Below are 23,724 nucleotides of genomic sequence, written 5' to 3'. Positions count from 1 at the left end.
TTTCTTAAACTTGGTTTATCAATAATTAGGATCAAAATCAAACTGAACCTAAGGTTCAGTTGGATTTGAGCTCTAAACCATTAAACATTGGTTTAATCAGATGTCACCTCAACTGCAGTGATGATCAAACAATTTTGGTCCAATTATATTTGATAATTTTTTTATATCCAAGACATTGGGATGTAATGATATATAAAAAAGGGGTTGTAATTTTTTTACTATGATAGTAATAACTATGATACAATCAAAAATAGCTGTATTTTTTCTATAAAAGAATAATTACAAAATAACAAAAAACTGCTGTTTTAAATAAACATATCCTTAACTTGCACATTGATCTGAATATCAGGCTTTTATTACTTTTACAGTATACCCAATATAATAAATTATCACATTTGTAATAGACAATATTAATTACTTGAATTTAAATTATAGTCACATTTAGGTAACTTTTAACTTTAGAAATTATAATTTAACATACAAACACAACTTATCTAAAAACATCTATAATTTTGTAGTCCTAACATATTTTTAAGATCTAACATATTTTATTTGACGATAGCAATAATACACTTGAATTAATTAATTTTGTAAGCTAAACAAACCAACTTGTTATTTTCACATTTAACCAAAACATGACTGACTGCTATATGCTATATAGTATACCTATATAATATAGATAACACAGTAACACTACTTTTTTTTTTTTCTGTTGAAAATAGACAAACTTGAAAAACACCAAACAATGTTTCGAATAAGCCTCGTAAAACTGTAAAACGTTTTCTTAATCCAGCAGCATTTTAATTTCAAATTAAATTTGAATACATAAAATTGGTTTTGCGATCAGCTACACTTTGATCAATTCATGATGTGTATACGCTTACTAAGTTCAGACTTGAGATTAAAGTAGATGCAGACTGTTCTTATTTTAGCCGCTAAAATGATGTTCTAAAAATATTGTAAATTTTTCATTTGCATTAACATACCATATGTCATATAACTATTTAAAATAATTACTTCTAAACAAAATCAAATGTGGCAAGTGAAACTTTGTGTTAAAACTTAAACAGATTTATATCTCAGGAATAGATGGAAAATAATGCAATTACTGTCTTCTTATTAACAACTTATTTCATGAGATCTGCCATTTGTAGTGAAATCACATTTTGACAAGGCGCATAATTTCATGCAATAAAAACTTTGAACGCCCGGAGAATGCAGATAGTTCAAAAATAAAGCTGGCGGAAAATGCAGATAGTCCAATTTTGTTTTACGCGGAGATTGCAGATATGCCAATTTTGTTTTTGACGGAGATTGCAGATAGTCCGATTTTGCGCGGAGCCATCGATATTAATACTAATGCTAAAATGACATTTGAGTTGTAACTGTTACACTTTTTTTCTTTTAAGATTTACAACGCTAGTTAACCCTTACCAATCATTTTCTATATTTTAATGAAGATTCAGATCGTGTACTATTTTAATGAAGATTCAGAACGTGTACTATTTTTAATGAAAATTCAGATCGTGTACTATTTTATGTATTTATATTTAACTAATTACAACAATAAGATTATTCCAATTTAATCCAAACGCATTTTGAATTTAACAAAGAAAACTTAGCTTGTACTTAAAAGTTTTATCAACAAAATATTGTTGCCAGGTAGAATGATCAACTATAAAAAAAAGACATTTCAATAAAATTACATTAATTTTATTCAATTGCAACAATTGTAATTTAAAAAACGTTAAAAAAATACTTACAAATTTATTTTGGTTTAAAAAAAAAAATAAAAAAAATTATTTATAGGTGGAAAAAAACCGTAGAAGAAATATTTTTAAAATTTGGTAGAAATAGTAGAAAAAGTATTATACTAAAAAAAATATCTATTTCAAACGTAAAAAAAGCTCTTAAAACCAAAAATGTAAAAGTGATTCCAATAATAAGTTATAAGTAACATAGAAATTTGTAAGTGACATAAATATTAAAACTTAGGTTCAAAAAGACTCAGTCAGTTCTTCAAGACATTTGTTTATAAAACTGAACTTTGGTCGTTTCTCCGGTAACTATACAAGGGAAAAAAAAAAAAACCATTCTAAGATTTCAACAATTTCGAAACAAATTAAACAAATAGGTACAGAAGAGTTTTTCTAACAATACTCAAGGTTAAAACTACTCAAGGTTAAATACCTGCTCCCAACAACTGTACATTAATGCATAGATATTCGCAGGACAGTCACTGGGCTTTTCTAATCGATAACCTCTTCGAATCTTTAAAGAAATTTCAAATATCAATTTTTAAAATTTACATGTGGATGCTTGTGCTAAATTATCAGATATTTTAGCAATGATACATATAAATACTGTATATAGGTATGCTGTGTGTAATTGTATGTAATTGTATGTATGTATGTATGTATGTATGTATGTATGTATGTATGTATGTATGTATGTATGTATGTATGTATGTATGTATGTATGTATGTATGTATGTATGTATGTATGTATGTATGTATGTATGTATGTTAGTATAACCAATTACTAAAAGTTTAATTACACACCTCATCTACCACTTGATGATTGTTTAGAAAGGCGTAAGGAGATTTGCCTCCGGTAAATACTTCCCAACATAAAATACCTGTAATCAATAAAGTTTTTTGGATAGTTAGTGATTGTAAAAATGATGTGTATTAGAAAAAGGTTGTATTAAAGAGGAACTTTTCCTGATAAATTAAAAACTATTTTAATGCATTACTTAAAATCTTTACAAATCTAAAAGTAATCAATGTTTAAATTTATCAAAGATTTAGAATTAAAATGTTAATTACACTTATTTTATTTCAAACATCTAGACTGCTTATATTGTAGACTGATGATGATCTTAACAATGTGAAGGTTCAACTTTAATTAATATTGACAGTCAAACATCTGGACTTTTATTTAAGAAAAATTCTCTCTTTGTAATTAATACTGAAACTTAATTTTTCTTATTGTATATATATGTTCTATATTGTATATATATATATGTTCTTTGGAACATATCTTTAAGTAATGAGGAGAAAGTTAAAAATGTTATTGTTTTTATAAAAGCTTTTATATATCTAAAAAATATATAAATATATATTTTATATATATATATATATATATATATATATATATATATATATATATATATATATATATATATATATATATATATATATATAAAGTTTTTATATATTTATCTTTTTCTAATTTTTTTAAACTTTTTCCTATATTAATAGAGAAGGTATTTTTCCATTCATTTTTTTATTTCATTAACTTTCAATGAAAAAAAGTCAAGAAGGGGAAAAGTAATTTGAGCAACAATAAATATAATAAACTTTGTTATTTAAAATTGTATTGATTTAAAATGTCTTAGTTATAATTTAAAAATTTCTTAAAGAAATATTTTTTAATGATGTATACATTTAAACTTTATATAACTATAACACATAAAAAAAATTAAATTTTTTTCTAACAAACTTACTTATAAAAAACTAAAAAAAAAACTTTAGTCTGTATTGCATGATATAAATTTGTATGAGTTTTATCAAATTATGTAAGCCACTGTGGACAGTGGCGTACCTAGGGTAAATAGCACCTGGGGCAAACACCGGTCTCGCGCCCCTCTTCCCCCACATAAAGTGCTTAATTACAATTTTTTAATAAATGATGACACAAATTTTATTTTATATAATGTATTTATTTTATATGATATATTATTTCTTAATTTATTTTATATAATTCTCGCTTATTGTATCGCAACCAAGCCTCTTTTGGGCCCCTTTCAGGCTGGCGCCCATGGCACGTGCCCTGCCTGCCCTACCCTAGATACGCCACTGACTGTGGACCAGAGAAATTGTCAGGTTTTGTCATGTCAATCAGTTGAAACTTTTTTTTTTATAAGAGTGTTGGTAATGTACTTAGAGAAAAAAGGGCTTTTGAAATTCTTTTTAGGTGCAAAGGGCCAAAAAAGGGCCAAAATGGGGCACTTATATAGTTTTCATCCCCCCCCCCCCTCTTTTTATAATTATTATAGAAAAATTTATGTTGATCAAGAATTGACAAGAACAGCTCTATTAACAACAATTCAAATTGAAGAAACTCCAGATAGATCAATCTCAATTGTGGCTTCAACACTTTGTAGTAAATGTTTTACAACTGCTGCACAAGAACATTTACACAACATTCACACAACTGCTCTTCTTCATCTGCAGTTGCAAACCTGATCTTACTAGCATTAAGTCGTTAGAAAGTTTGCAAGCAGAGCAAGTTGCTGCTGGAATAATTAAAGCAAAAACAGAGACAGATGAAATTGCAAGTGGGGCATCATTTACTATGCCTTCTGGTAGAAACCCATTAACCATTACAGTTGGATGTCCTGATAACAAGGCAAAGATAAGGTACCTTTTCAATTTCATATAATCATATTTATATTATATGTAAATATTTATAAAATATTATATATAAAAAAATAAAATAAATAGCATAAATCACTTATCTTTTACAGATCTATTTCAAGTTTCATCAAATCACTTTCATCATTTCCTTCAGAAATGATGAAAATGATTTATACTTATTTGTTTTTTTATATTTATGTTTATACTCTTTTTTTTTTAATAACTATTTAACATTATTTTTTTTTCTATTTAATTTCTTTGCAATGTTTACCCATGTATACTATATGTATAGTATTGTATACTTGTATATGAACAAACACACATATACTCACATACATTTTATACCTAGGTCTATATAACAAGTATCTCTTCAAATAATTAAGGAACTTCAGATTATCCTAGAACTTTCTAACTGAATAAAACAGGCCAGCTGGTCTCTACTCTTCGGAAAGGAATGGGAAGTAACTCTGCAGTAGAGAACAACATCTTTGAAAATATGAGTGACCTAGAAGAGTCCATATCACATTTTTATAAAGTAGAAAAGGTAACATTTATACATCTTTTGTTATTTAAATTAGATAAAGAGAAAAACCTTTTTCTAAGTTATTATTGCTATTGTTCAGATTAACTTCTTTGACAGTGTTGATGGCACAAAAATTACAAAAGATCTTGTTTTTGTTCAAGAAAATTCTAGTTTGCTCTAGATTTGATAAACCAATGTCATCTAGACCCCCAATCTGCATTTGTTCTGATTTCTATGGACGGAGGAGATGGTTTCATGAAAGTTATTGTAAATGTTTTTGACAAAAATGAAAATACTACTTCAGATTTATACTTAAATAGTGGTGTACAGCATTGCCAAATCTTAGCCATTGTTGAAGATGTGCAAGAATCAAACCTCAAATTAAGAGTGATATTGGAGAAACTCATTTTGCAAAATCTGAAGTTTTCAGCAGCTTTTGATTTGAAGTGTGCTAATGCAGTTTTTAGAATATCAAGTCATGCAGGAAAAAAAGCTTGTCTTTTGTGTGAAGGAGACTCAAGTGAAGTGTGTGGTAAACTATGAACACTTGGAAGCCTTGACTATTGTTATCAAAGGTACAATGTTAAAAATAATTCCAGGAAATCAAAGATGAATCATTATATGAGTGTGATTTATCCAAGAATTCTCTACCTTGATGAAGATCCAGATACTCTAATCCAAAATTTAGTACCTCGTCCTGAATTACATATCCTGATAGGAATAGTAACTACATTAGATTGCTTATTAATAAATCTTTGGCTAGAGTTTGATAATTTTTTGAAAACTAGAGGTGTATTACAGTGAGGATATCAAGGCAGAGAATGGGATGGAAACAATTCAAACCAGATATTTAAGTGTTTAGATGAGTTAGAAAATGTTATATTATCTGAGGTTCCTGGTCTTGTTCCAATAGTTCAATTTATGAAAGACTTCAAGGCTGTAAAAGATTCTTGTTTTGATCGAACACTTGAGCCTGGATATTAGAAGGCTATAATAAAATTTAAAAACTCATTTTTATCCTTTTAAGAAATTGCAGATATTCTTGAGAAAAAACTTTCAGTAAATTGGAAAGTACATATACTCTTGTGTCATGTGCAACCCTTTGTTGAGTACAACAATTGTGGGTTGTCTAAATTTGCTGACCAATGTGGAGAATCAATTCACTCTAAATTCAAACCAACATGGAATAGGTTTAAAAAACAAGAAGAAAACGAAGACCATGGAGGAAGACTCCACTCTTCTGTGATTGACTTTAACAGAAGAAGAGTTAGCTGATAGTTATTTACCATATAATACTTACATTAGTATTATAAATATTTTAAATGTTTATTGTTGTTTATAAATTTTGTATAGTTTCTTTAAACCTCAACTTTAGTAATAAAAAAAAAAGTTTTATTTTTTGTAATGGACCTCCAAAATTCTTATATAGGCTTTTGGCCCCTTAATTTTTCCCTTAATTTTACCCCATTTATGACCTTAGCACTTTGTTTAGATTTTAAAAATGCTCTTTTCAATTATCATTAGACAAATACTCTTATATAAAAAAGGTTTCATTTAATTGACACAACATAAAACCTGATGGTCTCTTTGGTCCACTGTGAAGTCTCAATTAACTAAAAAAATTAATGACAAAAGTAAATTTAATATTTTTTAATATTTACTGATTTTCATTATTTACTCTAAGCTGATACATTAGTTCGTATTCTATGTACATAAATATTCTAAAAGAAATCAGATGAAAGGTCCCATCAGATCTTTAATAATAAATAAAATAATTAGCTATGAAACATCAGAAGCAACTACATAGTACTTTTAAATACTATTTAGTTTTCCTCAGTGATGTAATAGATAAATACACACCAAAAGCCCAAACATCAGATTTGCTGCTAAACTTTGTGTATTCAAGAACTTCTGGAGCTGCCCATTTCACAGGAAATTTTGTTCCTTCAGAAGCTGTGTATTGATCATCAAGAACATATCTTAAAAATAAAATAAAAATAAAAATTTTTTCAGCTTATGACATTTATTTAGGGGCAGATTGATTTAACTTTTAAACTTATAAAAAAAACCAACCTTTAAAAAACCTTTATAAAAAACCAACCTGGCCAACCCAAAGTCTCCTACTTTTATCATATTGTTTTCTCCCACCAAACAGTTACGAGCAGCCTATCACAAATATGTAATAAACAGTTACGAGCAGCCTGTCACAAATATGTAATAAACAATTACAAGCAGCCTATCACAAATATATAATAAACAATTACAAGCAGCCTTATCACAAATATGTAATAAACAATTACAAGCAGCCTACCACAAATATGTAATAAACAATTACAAGCAGCCTATCACAAATATGTAATAAACAGTTACGAGCAGCCTGTCACAAATATGTAATAAACAGTTACGAGCAGCCTGTCACAAATATGTAATAAACAGTTACAAGCAGCCTGTCACAAATATGTAATAAACAGTTACGAGCAGCCTGTCACAAATATGTAATAATGAAGAAATATCACCACAACTTAGTAAAAGCAATGCTACAGTACATATAGAAAGACTCTTTTATTATATAGCAAACAGATACTAGTATTGCACAACCTTGTATATTAAAAAGAAGTTGTGTTTTATTAAAACAACCTCTTTCTTAAAAAAAAAAAAAAAAAAAAAATGTTAAAAACAAATGAAGGTTAAAATGATAGAAAAGATAAACAAGCTCATAAAAATTGTAAAAATCAGATTCAATGAAGATACCATTACATTCTAATCTTGAATAAAATCAACTTACCAAATCTCTATGTATGAATTGATTTTTTTCTAAATATGCCATGGCAGATGATACTTTAAAAATGATATCAATTAGAATACCAGGTTGGCTTAAAAGCTGCTTTTCATTACGCATGTATTCGAGCAAAGAGCCTAAAGAAAAAAGAAGAAATTTAATGAAATTTAACCAAAGAAAATTAATTCAAATTTTGTCTTTCTAACAAATAGCAATAACAATATTAAATATGCTACCATTTTTCATAAGCTCAACAACGATATACAAAGGGCTTTCAATACTGCAAACACCATATAATGTTATCAAATTGCGATGCTGAAAACGCCTAAAACATTAAAGTAGAACTACTTAAAACAGAATTTTTTTATTGCTTTAAAAATAACCACATTTAACTTATATCTTTCACAACTTCAAAAAATCATACTGCATAATTTTTGCTTCTTCAATAAAATCTAATTCAGACATGGAGCCAGGCTTCATCACTTTCACAGCAACTAATGTTTTATCTCTCCATAATGCCTCATGGACTGTCTATTATCAAAAGATGATAATTCTATACTGATAATTTATTTTATTGCATATATATATATATATATATATATATATATATATATATATATATATATATATATATATATATATATATATTAAGTAAATAGTAAAAAATTAAATAATGTACTCCGAATTGTCCAGTGCCAATCTCCTTTGTAATGCAAATTTCATTTCTGTTGATTTGGAAGACACCTAAACAAGTAAAACTTGCTAAATAGTAATATAACACAGGAAACTACAAAAAAAACAAAGAGCAAAAAATTGAAATAAAACATTAATTACCTGATCCTAGTATAACAGGTGGTTTTCCAAACCCTGTGTAAGGATTACGCAGACGAGTTGCTAATCCTAAAAAATCAGAATGCAACTTCTCTTAAAGTTACAGCAGCTCAGTGGAGATAAATATTTTCATTTTTTAATTTTATCTAATTAAGATTTTTACTTTTTCACAATTTTATTTTCCTAAAATAATCTTGTTTTAAAGCTTTATTTTTGGTTGTAATATTAGGGTGTTACTATGCAATAATTCATGTGTATATACATTACATGAGCACAACAAGAGCACATCATAAGTTTTTAAAAGTAATAATCTTTTATTGTCAAATGAAAAATGTCACTTAGTTATTATTGGTTGTTTGATTTTTTTTTTCAGGTGAATGAAAAGAAAAAGTTGTCTTAAATCTATGAGTGAAACATTCTTGATTTAATTTTTTTTATTTTCAAGGTAAAAAAAAAGATTTATAAAGATCTTGTAGTAAAATTGGTACAAAATGTTATGATATAAAAAAACTTATGAAAGGCATTTGTTAGAGACTCACCAGCACTATTGTGTTTATGATATTCTATAAGCTTTGTAACTGAGTCAAAACTGTGCCGCTGAGAGACATAGAACAAATTGTCCTTGTCTAATTTGATGTGATAGTGCTTTGCAACACCTTGGAAACTAAAAGAAAAAAAAAAAAAAAAGACAAACTGTAAAAAAAACTGAACAACTGAAGCAAACTTTTATGTTTTATTTATTTATAATGCATTGTTTTCATTACAGTAGCATGATTTAAAAAAAAAAGTTAAAACCAATTTCACTTGCTAAGACATTAAAATTGTCAAACCTATTTTCACTAAAATATGTAAATGATTAAGTAAAATTAAAGCTGCATCCCAAATTTTACCTGGAATAACTATTTAAACTGCCAGACAATCATTAAAACTAACTAAACTCGCATAAAAAAAGTCACTGTTAAAAATATAGTATACTAGACAACTGCACTATTACAAATATAGTATACTAGACAACTGCAATATTTCAATAAACTAAAACATTAAAGACTGCTCCTCCGTTAATGAAAATAATTTTTTGAAATTGTTAGGATGTTATTCTTAGATATAACAATATTTACCAAACAAAAGTAAAATAACAGATATATTTTATGAATGGAAAATGTTTCTTATGTGATTCAGTTTGTACAGTGTGTTGGGTGGAAAAAAAGTGTCAGATCTAAGTTGCTATCAGAAATTACCACCCAAATACAAGGTATTATCAACCGCTACATTTATGATGGTTATCATAAAAATATTATCACTTTTCCTAATGTCATGTGTGGTACTTGTAAATGAAATTCATACCTTATGAAAAGTGGCCATACTTCTAAAGGATCACAGAGATTTTAAGTTGCTAAGGTACTTTATATACTCAATGTTATATATATACTATTTCAGTCAAAAAAAATTACAAACTTTTTGTGTATGAACTGTATCTGTATGGATAGCCCTTTATTCCATGTAACTGGTACCAGTAAATACAACAATTGATTATATATAATATGTATTTAGGTATACTATATAACTTAAAAAAATTATATTTTTAAAATTTCTGTGGTTAAAATAGTATCTTTAACTAAACTATAAACAATTTAGACATGTTAAAAATTTAGACACTTTATGTTCCACTTGTATTATTTTAGATGGTTGATAGCATTATTGTAGATGGGAGATTTTATAAAAAACTTTTGTACTATCTTAAAATAAATCAAAGTTCATCAATAGAATTCAAATTTTATCAAAAAATACTTTGTTTAGAGGAGTTTTGGTTTTTTTCTACTCTTAGTAACTGAAACTAATTTCAACTATGATTAAGTCATGTTAATATAATTAAAATGATGCTTTATTAGTAAAAAAAAAATCCCAGGCCACACTCCATCAAGCCTAATGGGTTCTGTGGTCACACAAGTGTCTCTGATATACTTAACTTTTTTTTAACAGTTTTAGCTTTAAAAGAAATCCTTCAAATATAAAATATATAACAATATATATAATAACATTTTAAAGTTGCAAGTTACAGAAATAAAAATTTATTAAATAACAAAACACTACCAAAAAGAAAGAGTGTACATCTTGGGTTGACTGGAATTTCTAACAAGAAATGTACCATCACATGAGTTCTAAATACAAAATGAACAAAAAAAAAGCTTTTCAATAAGGATAAAATTAAATTGATCTCTTTTTCAAAATATTTTTCTTCATTATTACTTTCAAATCAACAATAACAGTATTAGGTGATTTGAAATTATCCCCATAATACTAGTATGAAGGAGAACTGGCTTTTTACTTTTGATTTTTTACTTTCATAAGCTCTCTAACTTTTACATTCATATCTATCTTGGTCTTAATGAAGAGAAGAAACTTATTATTAGAAGAAATTGGGTAATATTTTAGAGATGATATAATGTATTTTTGTTTTTTGTGTACACTGTGGATGACTAAAGAGTTTGCCAGGTTTTATGTCATGGCACTCAAACCAAGTTGTTTTTTTTTTGTTTTTTTTTTATACAAGTAAAAACCATATACTTTTAGAAAATAATCTTTCTAAAATCAAAATGCATTGCTATCATATTCAATTTAGATATAAATGATTTCCAAAACTGTAATAAAAATTCTTAATTTTTCATTGGCTCTTGAACTTCTAATATGTTATTTTTAGCATTGGAAGCCATTATTAGTTTTTTCCTACAGAAAGGAAAATAGTTTATTTTTAAATGTATTCTTATTTAGAAATATTTTTAAAAATATAAATGTTATTTCTTTGTTTATTTAATTATCTATTAGAAAAAAATTTTAAATCATAATTTACAAATTATCACCTTCACATGAGCAAAGATAGGATTACCCTTTATAACAACTAAAATACTTAATATACGAGACAAAATTTAACCTTTCTGCAGTTTAATAATTTTCAAATCATGTACAGATAACTTGTAACTTTATTAGTATTTAGCATTTTTCATAACTAACTATGAGTTCTATGTGTTGCTGTTGTTACTGAGAAAAGTATGGTAAAAAAAAATGAACAAAAAACTTAGAAGAACTAATTCTGGTGTTTATTTTTTTTTTGACATTTGATGAACAATGAATTTTTTTCACCAGTTGTTTATCCTGGGTCTGGAAGAAATGTGTATAGACTTAAAAAAGAAGACTTTAACGATGGTCAATGAGGAGCCAATGTAGTCAAGGCATATTTATTGATTTTTACATTCCTATCTTTGTTATTATTACTTTATTACTTTTACTTTAAAATTTACTTTTAATTAAGTTGAGTGAAAACCTCTTTTGAGAAATAGCAGCAGTGCCATTCTCCCTCCTCAAGATGAAATAACTGTACCTAAATCTGAACCCTTCTTATGTTTTTCTTGCTTTACGTATTTTGCATGTGATCATTTTCATAACTGCAGCACCACCAATTTTATATTGGCTATGGCCAATATAATTGACCTTAGCATTTGTACTTTTTTCTCTTCAAGCTGAGCAGGTAAAAAATTAATTTTGTTTTTTAATTAATTTACTAAACTAATTTTGTTATTTTTAAAGTTGTTTTCTGTGTAATGAAGTATTTGATTTTTTATACAAAATGACTGCCCCTCTATGGAAGGAATTAGAAAATAAATTATCTGTAAAGCCTAATAAGTTTGGCTGTCTTTCTGAAATAGGTTACATTTCTTATTAAAAATGCATTATTTACCTGTGCTAAAGTATAAATTTATTGAGAATGATAATCAAATAATGTTATGTCCTTTTACATGCTCAAAAGACATCAGATTTTGTGCAAGACATTGTAAACCCTTGCATTTCAGATCCAAGCCCAGCCTTTATCAGCATTTTATTAGATGGTGGAGGTTTATTTTTTAAAGTTATCATCAATGTTTGAATGTGAAGAGAAAAATGGTTCAGATTTATTTCTGATCATTGGTGTACAATAGTTGGAATTTTAGGGTATATTATAGAAAAGATGAATTTGCAAGATATTAGTTAATATATTACTTTCAATTTAAAATGTGGGAATGTGCTATTCAGCTCATCTGGGAAAAAAACTTGTTTATGGTATGAAAGAATTTCTACCAAAAAACGTTAGCTTGAATTTCAACAAGTCAATAAAACAAACATTTGGCAGTATTAATTATTGGTAATGAAAATATGTAGAGAATAAATCAGTAAAATCATCCATGAAAGATTTATAAACTGTATCAATCCTGGAATTGTGTAACTTGATCTGGATCCAAATTTGTTAATTTTTTTTTTTTTCCCACTGTTAGGTAAATTTTTGTTAGATACCTGATGAGGGTTCGATGATTGGTGTCTATAAATAATATTCAACATGGCAACCAAGGTAAAAGATGAGATGGAACAACTCAAACAAAATATGTGTAATATTCTGAGGATAATATTAGGAAAATAACAGAATATAACATAAAGTTTGAAATATTTTGACCGCCATATTTATTTTTAGACATGCTCTTAATAATACAAGTCATGTGTGTATTCCGCCGAACACGGATGTTACATCTTCCTTCTACCATTTTTTTTTTTTTTTTTAAAGATCTGTGTATATACCTATAGTTAATAAATTCTTTATAATATACACAGTTAAATGAAGTCCTTCAAGTAGGCAGGTCTGTTTTTAGTCCTTGACGATCTTCGCACGTCAGGCTGCGGTTCAGTCGGTAGAGTTTCTGGAATACTTGTAGCTTCTTCTATTTCATTATTTGCTGTTTCCTCATTTGATGTAGGAGGTGTGATAACTGCTGGTAAATCGTATGGTAAATCAAGTTGCTCATGCTGATATGCTAGTGGTTGCTCATTGGTTTTAATCAGATGTTTACGATTGCGTCGATATACTCTTCCGTACTTATCTACCACGTTGTATGATCTGGGTAGTGTTAGATTTTCTTTAACTGTCACTTTCTTCCATGTTCCATCTTTTCTCATCCGGGCGGTGTCATTTGCTACTAAATTTGGGAGTTCAGATGCATTCCGATCATAGTATTGTTTTTGACAATTTCTGGATTGATGATCTGGCTATAAGCATTTAATGGAACTGCTGGTATAAGTAAGTCATGGTGGACAGGTAGGGTTGTTTGCGTTCTTCTGTTCATGAGAAGTTGGGATGGAGAGTATTCCATACCTGTAAGAGGCGTGTTGAGGTATTCTAGAAGACCAAGTTCAGGGTTATTGTATTTTTTTAGTATTTTCTTCATAATTTTCACGCCCATTTCACTGAGACCATTTGATTGGAGGTAGTTAGGACTTGATGGAGTGAAGTTGAACCCATATTCTTTTAAGAAGTTAAGGAACTCTGCACTGTTGTAGGGGTTGTTGTCGGCAATGAGATTTGAGGGTATTCCGTGACAAGTAAAAATGGTTTTCATGAACTTGATAACAGAGAATGCCGCTTTGTCTGGAATGACACTGTTTTCTATAAATTTAGAAAAATAGTCAATAACAATCACATAGACTTTTCCATGCAGCTCATATATATCTGATCCTACTTTACTCCACGGTAGGTCAGGAATGTCGTGTTGAATGATTTTTTCCTTTTTGTTGTTATTACGGTACTTAAGGCATTTTTGGCAGTTGAGTATTAGTTTATCAATGTCGCTTGTAAGTCCTGGCCAGTAGAAAACGTTTCGAGCTCTAGCTTTCGTCTTCTCGGTGCCAAGGTGTGATAAGTGAAGCTATCTTAATATGAGGGGTCTCATAGCAGTTGGTATGACTATTTTATTTAAACGTTCACAAGCAAAAACTATTGCTAAAAGTTCTTTCTCTATCTGGGCATATCTCTGTTCTGCTTTGGTTAAACTACGTGAAGTATAGCTGATCGGGTGACCTTCTTGCATAATACAGGCTCCTAATCCATGTGAAGATGCGCCTACCTGAATCTGGACATCTTTTGAAGTGTCGAAGAATGAGAGTACAGGAGAAGATGAAAGTACTTGTTTAATTTTTTCCATAGCACTGGTATGTTCATGGTTCCATGACCAGAGTATGTCTTTTTTAAGCAGCTGGCGGAGGGGAGCTGTTATCTCTGACATATTTTGGATGAATTGTCGCAGATAGTTGACCATTCCTAAAAGCCGTTGCAAATCTGCTTGACATGTAGGCAATGGGTATGCAGATATGGCTTTAGTTTTTTCAGGATCAATTCTTATGCCTTCATGGCTAATTATGTTGCCGAGATACTTGACCTCAGATACTCGAATTTGTATTTTTTTTAGGTTGAATCTGATGTTTCTCTCACAAGCTCGTTGTAGGATTTGTTGAAAAATGATATCATGCTGGGCATTTGTTTTAGCTGCATTAATCAAGTCATCATTGATAGCCAAAACATTGGGGATATCGCCAAAATTAAGTTCAATCATCTCCTGTGCAGCATCCGATGCGCATGATATGCCGAATGGCATGTGGTTGAATTTGTATCGACCATATGGAGTGTTAAATGTACATAGCTCTGAAGAAGGTTCATCTAGTTTTATATGCCAATAGCAATCAGCCATGTCTATAACAGTGAAAACTTTGTTGCCGCAAATTTTACTAGAGATTTCTTCTGTAGATGGAGTGGTTTTGTATTGTCTTAAAACAGACTTGTTTAGTTCTTTCGGATCAATACATAATCTTAAGGACTCATCTTTTTTTTCTATAGTGACCAATGAGTGTACCCAAGATGTTGGTTTAGAAATTTTTGAGATAACAGTGGCTTTTACTAAACGTTAAAGTGTGCTTTTAAGTAATTGGTACTTTCCTTGGTGAATGAACGACTGGGATTGCATTTTTAGCAACTGCAATATGATTTCCTTTAACTAAACCAAGGCCGGTAAAAACATCACCATAATGTTTTAAAAATGTTAGCTTTATCAATTTCAACATCATTAATGTTTAATATTTCAAGAGATTTGCAGGAACTTAGACCAAGAAGTGGTTTTGCATCAGACAGAGATACAACAAAAAACTGGCAAACTTGTAAAATGTTATCATTTTTAACAGTTAGATTGCAAGCTCCTAGTACAGGAATATTGTTTCCTCCATATGATTTTAGTCTAGTTATTGTTTTTTTGAGAGGAGGTCTTCCAGGAATAGAGTTGTAGATATTGTATGGAATGACATTAAATTGGGCTCCAGTGTCTAGCTTAAATGTTATATTTTTGCTGTTGACTGTAAAATTTGCTGTTAAATCATCATCACATTCCATCGATGCTGCAACATGATGAATATATAACTCTGCGAAGTTGAGGTTGGTTTCCTTTTGATCAACTTGGTCTACACGATTAGTATTAAAGCGGTTAGCTTTGGATATGCATACTTTAGCAAAATGGTTTAGTTTTCCACATGTTGTGCACTTTAGGCCATATGCTGGGCAAAACGAGGTAGTATGTTTCGATCCACAGTAATAGCAAGGTTTTTGTAAGGGTCTATCAATCTATAGGGAGTTAAAATTAGTTCTGTTTCCATGTTTGTTTATAGAATCTGCCTGGATTGTATTTTCGAGGGCTTTTAATTGTATTTTTGATGTTTCATATGCTCTCATAAAATTGATTGTTTTTTCTAGAGTGAGCTCAGTGTCTCGAAGTAGTCGTTCTCTGGCAGCTTTAGAGTCGATACCACAGACTACTGTCTTGTATAAGGCTTTCTTCGAGGGTTCCAAACTCGCATGTTTTAGCTTTATTTTGTAAATCAATCAAGAAGTCAGTAAATAATCTGTTGTCTTGCATACATGAATTGAATAAATAACGTTCATGAGTTATGTTTTTTTTTGGGTTGAAATAACATTCAAACTTTTGAACTAAAGGTGCTAATTTATTGTTTTCTTCGCTTGTGAAGATGAATGTATCATATACTCTTAAGGCGTCTTCGCCAATCATATGAAGGAAGATGGCACATTGAATATCTTCATTTTTGTCATTGACTCCTGAAGCTATTTTATAAAGATTCCATCTCTGCTTCCATTTTCGCCAGTTTTCTGAAACATTGCCATTTAAATTCAATGCCTCTAATGGTCTAAATTGTTCTATTTTATTTTAAACAGAGGTTTACTTCTGGTACCATGTAATATTCTGAGGATAATATTAGGAAAATAACAGAATATAACATAAAGTTTGAAAAATGTTGACCGCCATATTTATTTTTAGTCATGCTCTTAATAATACAAGTCATGTGTGTATTCCGCCGAACACAGATATTACAATTAGAAAACTCTTGAAGCAAGTATGTTAAAATCTTCTAGATGTTCAATTCCATCTAAATAGTGTCTAAAAGATTTTTGCAATATAAAAAATTGTTGTTTTTTGAGCAAATTATAACCTGGCTTCAAAGAAGCAATAGAAAATCTAAAGAACTTGTTTCTTTAAGTTTTTTATTGAAAGATGTTCTATTATTCTTTGAAACCAGGTTACTGTAAAATTAGATAAAAAAATAAATACCACATGCTAAGTCCACATTCTACTGTGTCATGCACAGCCAAATGTGGTCTTTATAGTAGTCTTTCCCCATAATGTGGATGCTCCTTTTTTACAAATACTTTCTCTGGATTGTTTGGAGAAGTTACCCAACCTTTAGTTATAATATTCTATAACGAAATACTATAACTAACTTAATACTATAACTAAAAGTTGGGTAACTTCGCCAAACAATGCAGAGAAAGTATTCGTAAAGAAGGAGCATCCATATTATGGGGAAAGACTACTATAATCAATAGTTTGGAACAAAAAGAATTTGATTTTTTATTTATGTTAAAACATGTAATTTTAAAATATAGTTTTTCAAACATTTGTATCATTTTCAAGACAAGGTGAAATGAAAGACGAAAACTATTATTTAATAAACTGTTATAAAGTAAATTACTATAAACTAAAAAAAAAAGCTACAGAAAAAAAAAAGAAAAGAAAAAAGATGTCATCAAGGAGGTCTTAAATGGATCTAGCCCCCCTTAAATTTACCTCCTTGCCCCATTTTTAACCCTTAGTACTTTGTCCAGATTTTAAAAGCACACTTTTCTAAACCTACAAGATAAGTACTCTTTTATTTCAAAGATTTTGTTTGAGTGTCATAGCATTGAAACTAGAGGTTTCTTTGGGCCAAAGTGTGTAACTTTTTGTTTTAAAGCCCTTTGAACAAAAATGTAACATCTAAAAGGTTTATTAAGTTAAGAAAATCAAATTCAAAAAGAATATTTTGTACAGTATTAACCTTTAGTTAACTTACTTCACTTAATACAAGGTCTGCTTCTTGTCGTGTCATATCACTATGGTACCATCTAAAATAAATATAGTTAATTTAGATACTGTTGTCTGCTTGTGTCAAAAACGATGAATCTTGTAAATATTTAAGTAGAAACAGAATATACTCAAGTTTATACATTGATATAAACTTGAGTATAAATTTTGAATATCTTATCACAATAAATTAATAAATATAGAAATTAAAATTCTTAAAGTAAATTTTTCAAAATGCTTCATGATTTGATTTAAAAGCATCAAACAGTAAGAACATAAGAAAAACTATAGATAATTTTATAATTTCAGTTACAGCAATTCGCAAACTTCATATAAAGTTTAATACATTTCGCTTTCAATCCCAAAATGCCTTGCAACAAAATTTGATGGAATGTAACCCTCTTTCCTACAAAGCAATAAAAAAACTTTAAAATACTTAATCTACCACCTTTGATAAAAATTAACTATTTAATAAATCAACTTTATATAAAACTGGAGAATTTAAAACTTGATAAAGATGGACAAATACTTTTTACCTAACATAATAATTTAATGTAGCAAATTTAAAAGAAAAAAAATTTAAACCAAAATTGGTTTTGATTTTAAAAATTAGAATCAACAGAGATCAATTAAACTATAGATAAATGTAAAAGAGGCATCAGGAGCATTGTTCATGCTTCTTTTATCACAATAAATTAATTTTGATAAAAAAGTTCTTTCTTGTTTTAAAAATATTTGAAAAAGCACATCAATGTAACAGACTTGAATATATATTTCATTAAGCTAATACAAAAAAAAAAATTACCCCATATCATCACGAGCCAGCCACCAATTTGTTTGTGTAGCATTAATAACAGTGTATTCTTTATCCTGAAAACAACAAACTTTTTAAAGGTAAATACAAATCCAGAGTTTTTCAGACCTTAAAATTTCAGACCTCAAAATAACTGTGCATTTATTTTTAGCATTAAATAGCAATAAAAATACATTTTAAAGTATTTGGATATAAAGTTAAAGTATTTGGATATAAAGTTAAAATATTTGGAAAAATTTTCTCAGTAGTGTATTTGTTCAATTGATTATGCAAATTGAATAACATACTGTGATTTTTTTTTCCTAACAAAAAAAAATTGACATTTTAGAATTTAAAAAGATATCAATTACTTTTACTAAAGGGAGATCTACTTCTTGGATTGGTTTGTAATCGTATTTAGCAGTGACTTTAAAGAACTCTTCAGATGCATTAGGTTCTTTTCTTTGAAAATCTAAAAAAGATTTGTTTTTTTTATGGTTATTGTTGAATTGAGCAGCTACAAAGGGTTAACATATGATGCATTTTATAAGGGTACAAATACATTGAATTTTATATATACTTGATTAGAGTTTTAAAAGTAATATGATTTAAAAATAAGGGATACAAATTTTACTGAATTTTATATATTTTATTAGGGTTTTAAAAACAAAGGATACAAATTTTACTGAATTTTATATATTTTACTAGGGTTTTAAAAATATTTCTTTCAGTTGTGCATTCAGAATTTTGTCAAATAATAAAAGAAAAGTTTATAAAGTTTCTTTTAAGCAAATTTTTTATTGTTCCTATTGTAATATTTTTATTGTTCCTATTGTAATATTTTTATTGTTCCTATTGTAATATTTTTATTGTTCCTATTGTAATATTTTTATTGTTCCTATTGTAATATTTTTGAAGGATATATGCATATATCATTCTAATATGGCAGTGTTTGATTTTTTGTTAACAAAAAAAAAAACAACAAACTTTTAAAGATAAGTCCAGGGTGAGACAGGTTACAGTTATATATAAGCCATCTGATAATTTTGTATAGTGACAGATAATGTAAAAAAAAAACAGCACTAAAAAGTTTTTTTTTTTAGTTAGCAGAATTTTCAAATGAACACAAAAATGAACTCTTAAATGAACACATATGGACTTTCATTTAAATTTATCATTTTACTCTTTGTTTAGTCAAGTCAAGTAGTGTTAGTATGTCAGTGTATTTTTCAATATGCAAATAATTATCAAGGTTTTAGTAGCTTTAAAGATTAACCACACACTTGAGACCCAAAAATACCAGAAATTACTTAAGTCCATGATATGGTGTTAGATGATCAACAATGAAAGTATGTGAGATACTGAGGTCCTAAGCATTTCAAAAGACCAGGTGTGTTAATTTTAAATAAACAATATAAGACGTAAAAAAAACTTTGTACAAGATGGGTGCTGTATTTGTTATTGATTGATTTAAAACATGCTAAAATGCATGTTTCTCAAGCTTGTTTGAATTGTTGAAAGCAAAAGAAAACTGATTTCAATGATTGTTTCATAAATGCTACTAAAACTAGGATTCAACATTAGACACCAAAACAAAAACAACATCAAAACAGTTGATTAAAGCCAGTGAGAAGGCATTAAATAAGGCAAAGACTGTTCCATCAGCAGGTGGAAGGTTATACCAACAGTTTTTTGAGATTACAGAGGAGTTTTTGTTTATTGATTATCTTTAGAAAAAAATAAAACTAAATAAAAATAAAAAGGTAAAACAATTGAATCTGAATATTTTATGTTTGAATCAAGTAGATGAAAAAATCTGTGAGACCAGGGTTAGTGAAGAAAAAAAGATTTTTCATCAAGATAACAGCCTTCTCACAAAAATATTTTGACAATGGCTAAAACCAGTTAATTAAAGTATAAATTGCTTCAACCTTCCACCATATTCCATATACCTATTTCCAAGCTGAAAAAGCATTTCCAATTGAATGAAGAAGTCATTGTAGCGATGGCTTATTTTTTGTAGACACAGTGAAATTGATATATGATGAAATAGAGTTATTGGAAAAACACTGGACAAAGTGTATTGAAGTTGAGGGAGATTATGTTAAAAATGATTGTTTTTCATTACATTTCTATAAAATTATTGGATATCTTTCTTATATACAAAAATAATTGTTTTTTATTATTAATCTAGAAAATTATTGGATACCTCCCGTTGGATTTCCTGTAAATCTAAATACAACTTCAGTTTATTTTTATAATGATTAACTCATTTATACCAAATTACAATTTGCATGTTCATTATTATTTCCCATACAAAAACAAAAAAGACAAATATTGTGATGAAGACTTACTTGCATTGTTATTAACGAGCTTACTATAAATGTAAGAATTTTTGCAACCTCGTGCACTCTTTTCTTTGTCTTTACAACAAGACCAGAAACTATTTGTAAAAACACCAGGATGGTAAGTTTGCTGTAAATTATTCTCCTTTGCTTCAGCTTCTATGATAAAAAAGCATTAGGAACTATTAAAAACAATACAAGACTAAAACATTAGGAACATTAAAACAGTACTATACCTTCCCTAAGAGTTGTAAGCCAGTCCAGCCTTTGTCTTTCATCTTTTGCAACTATGTATAATATATAATCTTCATACTCAATCTAAAACAAAAATTAAGTTATAAATAAAAAGAATATTAGTTATACCTACAATTTAATCTTGGATAAAGAGCTACCTGGAAGCAATACTTTTTTTTTAGCGCATATTCATCAACTCTTTCAATCACTTTTATCTTCCAAAGTTCTAATGAACCTTTCAATTTTCCTCGTGACTAATAGAAAAAAGTTTTAAAAAAAGTTAACATTTCAACCATTCCTCACAAATTGAAATGAAAAAAATGTATGTAGTTAGTGTAAACTAGAGTAAATATTAGTAATAAAATTTACAAAATTACCAAGTTTGACCTAATTCATGAATTGAAAGTTACAAAAGAAATTTTGAAGTATTAGTGATAGTATTGGCCCATAAAAATCTGTAGAAATGCTGTTAAATGGTTTAAAAAATCTGTTAAATAGTTTAAAAAGTTGCTGTATTTCAAAGTTTTAAATTAAAAAAAATCAGGGAGAACTTATTCAGACTAAAAATTCAGAGTTATATATTTTTTGTTTTTGCTTATTGTAGAAGGGACATGAAAAGTCTATTAGAGAGTGCATAGATCCCCCCTTAAATTTGAGTTTACTCCTCTTGAGGAAAAAAACATACAAACATAAATAATGATAAATGATGCTAAAAAACATACTTAGATGTTAAAAAATATACTTAGATGTTAAAAAACATACTTAGATGTTAAAAAACATACTTAAATGTAAAAGCTACTAGAAAAACTGAACTACTTGCTTAATATGTGTTAGGTAAGGTTTTAAATATTTTAAATGATTTCCAATATTCTTAAGTATATTGAATTAAAAGGTATTTCTTTTCATAAAAATTAAAAGCACCTCTTGCTTTCTTTATGGATTTTATAATTCTAGCCATTTTGTAAATAAGACTTTGTAATTTAGCTAACTTATTCTATTCATCTTCCAAACAGTTAAAATGATCCAGCTCCTTCCATAATAATTCAATTGGGTTTGAATCAGGACAGTGAGAAAACCAATTCATGATTTCAAGGGTAGTATTTTGCTCTTTCTTTAAAGATATCTCCAGGGTAATTTACTACCTGTTTTTTTTTTTGAAAATAAGGCAATTGATTTGTCTTCTTGTTTGATGGTACATAAAGCCTTTTATCACAAATTATATCTACATTAGGCAAAATTTTGGAAAGTTTATATTTATATAATCATTTTTATTGTCTAATTACATATATGTAAACTATGTAATTATGTAACTGTATAATTACATAATAATGATAATAATAATAATAATAATAATAATAATAATAATAATAATAATAATAATAATAATAATAATAATAATAATAATAATAATAATAGTAATAATAATAATAATAATAATAATAATAATAATAATAATAATAATAATAATAATAATAATAATAGTAATAATAATAATAATAATAATAATAATAATAATAATAATAATAATAAGAAGAAGAAGAAGAAGAAGAAGAAGAAGAAGAAAATAATAATAGTAATAACAATAACAAAACAATTCTGGAACCTTTTATTTGTGAAGACCAGTACATATTTAAAGGTTTCATGCAAAGATAAGATCATAATATAAAAATTAACAGTTGTTCTACTTTTCTCATTTTAGTTCTACTTTTCTCAATTTCACTTTTAAAAAAATTGTCAAATAGATATATAATTTAGGAACAAAACAAATGTATTTATTTTTATTTAGAAAAAGCCACAATGTTAATAGGTAGCTTTTTAAACAGGTAATTAGTAGAAATTAACAGGTACAAAGCATATTAAGTAGATTTTCACAAAAGAGTTTTACAATTTTAAAATGAAACCAAAACTTTGAGTTGCCATTATATCATTATTTTATAACACAACATAGATTTATTTAAAATTGATTGATTGCTGTTAAAACACATGCACACGCAAACGCTGATGTAAAAAATATTTGGCACCTTTTCATTTCCATCATAGTATGTGAGATGGGTTGGTGTCAAAACAAATAACCTTTCTTTATAGTTTATTAGTTTAGTGCGAGATCGTCCAGTAGCACGTTTTATAAGAACATCTTGCTTTAAAATCTCACTTTGATTGCTGTGGAACATAACATAATCACACTGCTTACGTACTAAACAAGAATTTTTCTATCCTTCTTAAGTAAAAAAAAGATGTTGAAATATAGCTTGCTTTAATAAACTCTTCAGAGTTGTCAAGTAAAAAAGTAACTGGCTTTTGTCAAGTTTACGAATAAATTTTTAACTGTTCAACAAACTTTTCACTCAACCTTAATAAAGAGAAAAACTTGAAGAAAAAAAAACTCATTTTTTTGAAAACTTCACATTCTAATAAAAATGTAAATCTTTCAAATAAATTAAGATTTACACAGGATACTGACTTGAGCATTCTTGAAGCTCTGAGTCATTATAATCGACAGAGGGCGCATAGAAACAAGCTAAAGGTTACGTTACAAACATTACT

The 23,724-nt window shown here is 28.0% G+C and overlaps 1 protein-coding gene and 1 pseudogene across 3 annotated transcripts; one reads left to right on the top strand and one right to left on the bottom strand.

Annotated features, from left to right (window-relative positions):
* Positions 1–1,697: 1,697 nt before the first annotated feature.
* Positions 1,698–23,610, bottom strand: LOC149892370 (tyrosine-protein kinase ITK/TSK-like). Of its 3 annotated transcripts, XR_016449775.1 has the most exons (21): positions 23,202–23,610; positions 21,339–21,434; positions 21,183–21,264; positions 20,956–21,105; positions 18,973–19,073; positions 18,614–18,678; positions 18,155–18,214; positions 17,798–17,849; positions 10,646–10,713; positions 9,094–9,218; positions 8,558–8,623; positions 8,403–8,467; positions 8,148–8,254; positions 7,960–8,048; positions 7,730–7,860; positions 7,046–7,110; positions 6,805–6,923; positions 6,520–6,557; positions 2,562–2,638; positions 2,191–2,271; positions 1,698–2,066 (listed from the first exon to the last, which is right to left on the bottom strand). XR_016449775.1 is itself a non-coding variant. In XM_090078568.1 (20 exons), exons 1-20 carry the CDS (start codon positions 23,349–23,351, stop codon positions 1,998–2,000), a joined length of 1,818 nt encoding a protein of 605 aa, XP_089934694.1. In that variant the 5' UTR covers positions 23,352–23,610; the 3' UTR covers positions 1,698–1,997. The 3 variants fall into 3 exon arrangements, 2 of the variants coding, with proteins under 2 accessions (XP_089934694.1, XP_089934695.1); XM_090078568.1 differs by lacking the exon at positions 6,520–6,557; XM_090078569.1 differs by lacking the exons at positions 1,698–2,066; positions 2,191–2,271; positions 2,562–2,638 and having other exon boundaries at positions 6,270–6,557.
* On the top strand, positions 4,876–6,222 carry LOC149892371 (uncharacterized; annotated as a pseudogene).
* Positions 23,611–23,724: the final 114 nt, after the last annotated feature.

The sequence above is a fragment of the Hydra viridissima genome, unplaced genomic scaffold (genome assembly GCF_058129835.1).
Source record: "Hydra viridissima isolate aposymbiotic clone 2 unplaced genomic scaffold, HvirCarnegie_v1 scaffold_2, whole genome shotgun sequence".
Taxonomy (NCBI): Eukaryota; Metazoa; Cnidaria; class Hydrozoa; order Anthoathecata; family Hydridae; genus Hydra; species Hydra viridissima.
The sequence above is the reverse complement of the archived record's forward strand: the minus strand, read 5'-3'. Positions and strand labels throughout refer to the sequence as shown.

What these genes read in the sequence shown, in the direction of transcription:
- LOC149892370 (XM_090078568.1), bottom strand. Translation starts at nt 23,351, where the DNA reads ATGTTCCACAGCAATCAAAGTGAGATTTTAAAGCAAGATGTTCTTATA. An exon ending in GCTTACAACTCTTAGGGAAG is followed by an intron (nt 21,106 to 21,182) that starts GTATAGTACTGT and finishes TTTTTATCATAG; the next exon opens with AAGCTGAAGCAAAGGAGAAT. An exon ending in TTGGCACTGGACAATTCGGA is followed by an intron (nt 8,255 to 8,402) that starts GTACATTATTTA and finishes TTTTGATAATAG; the next exon opens with ACAGTCCATGAGGCATTATG.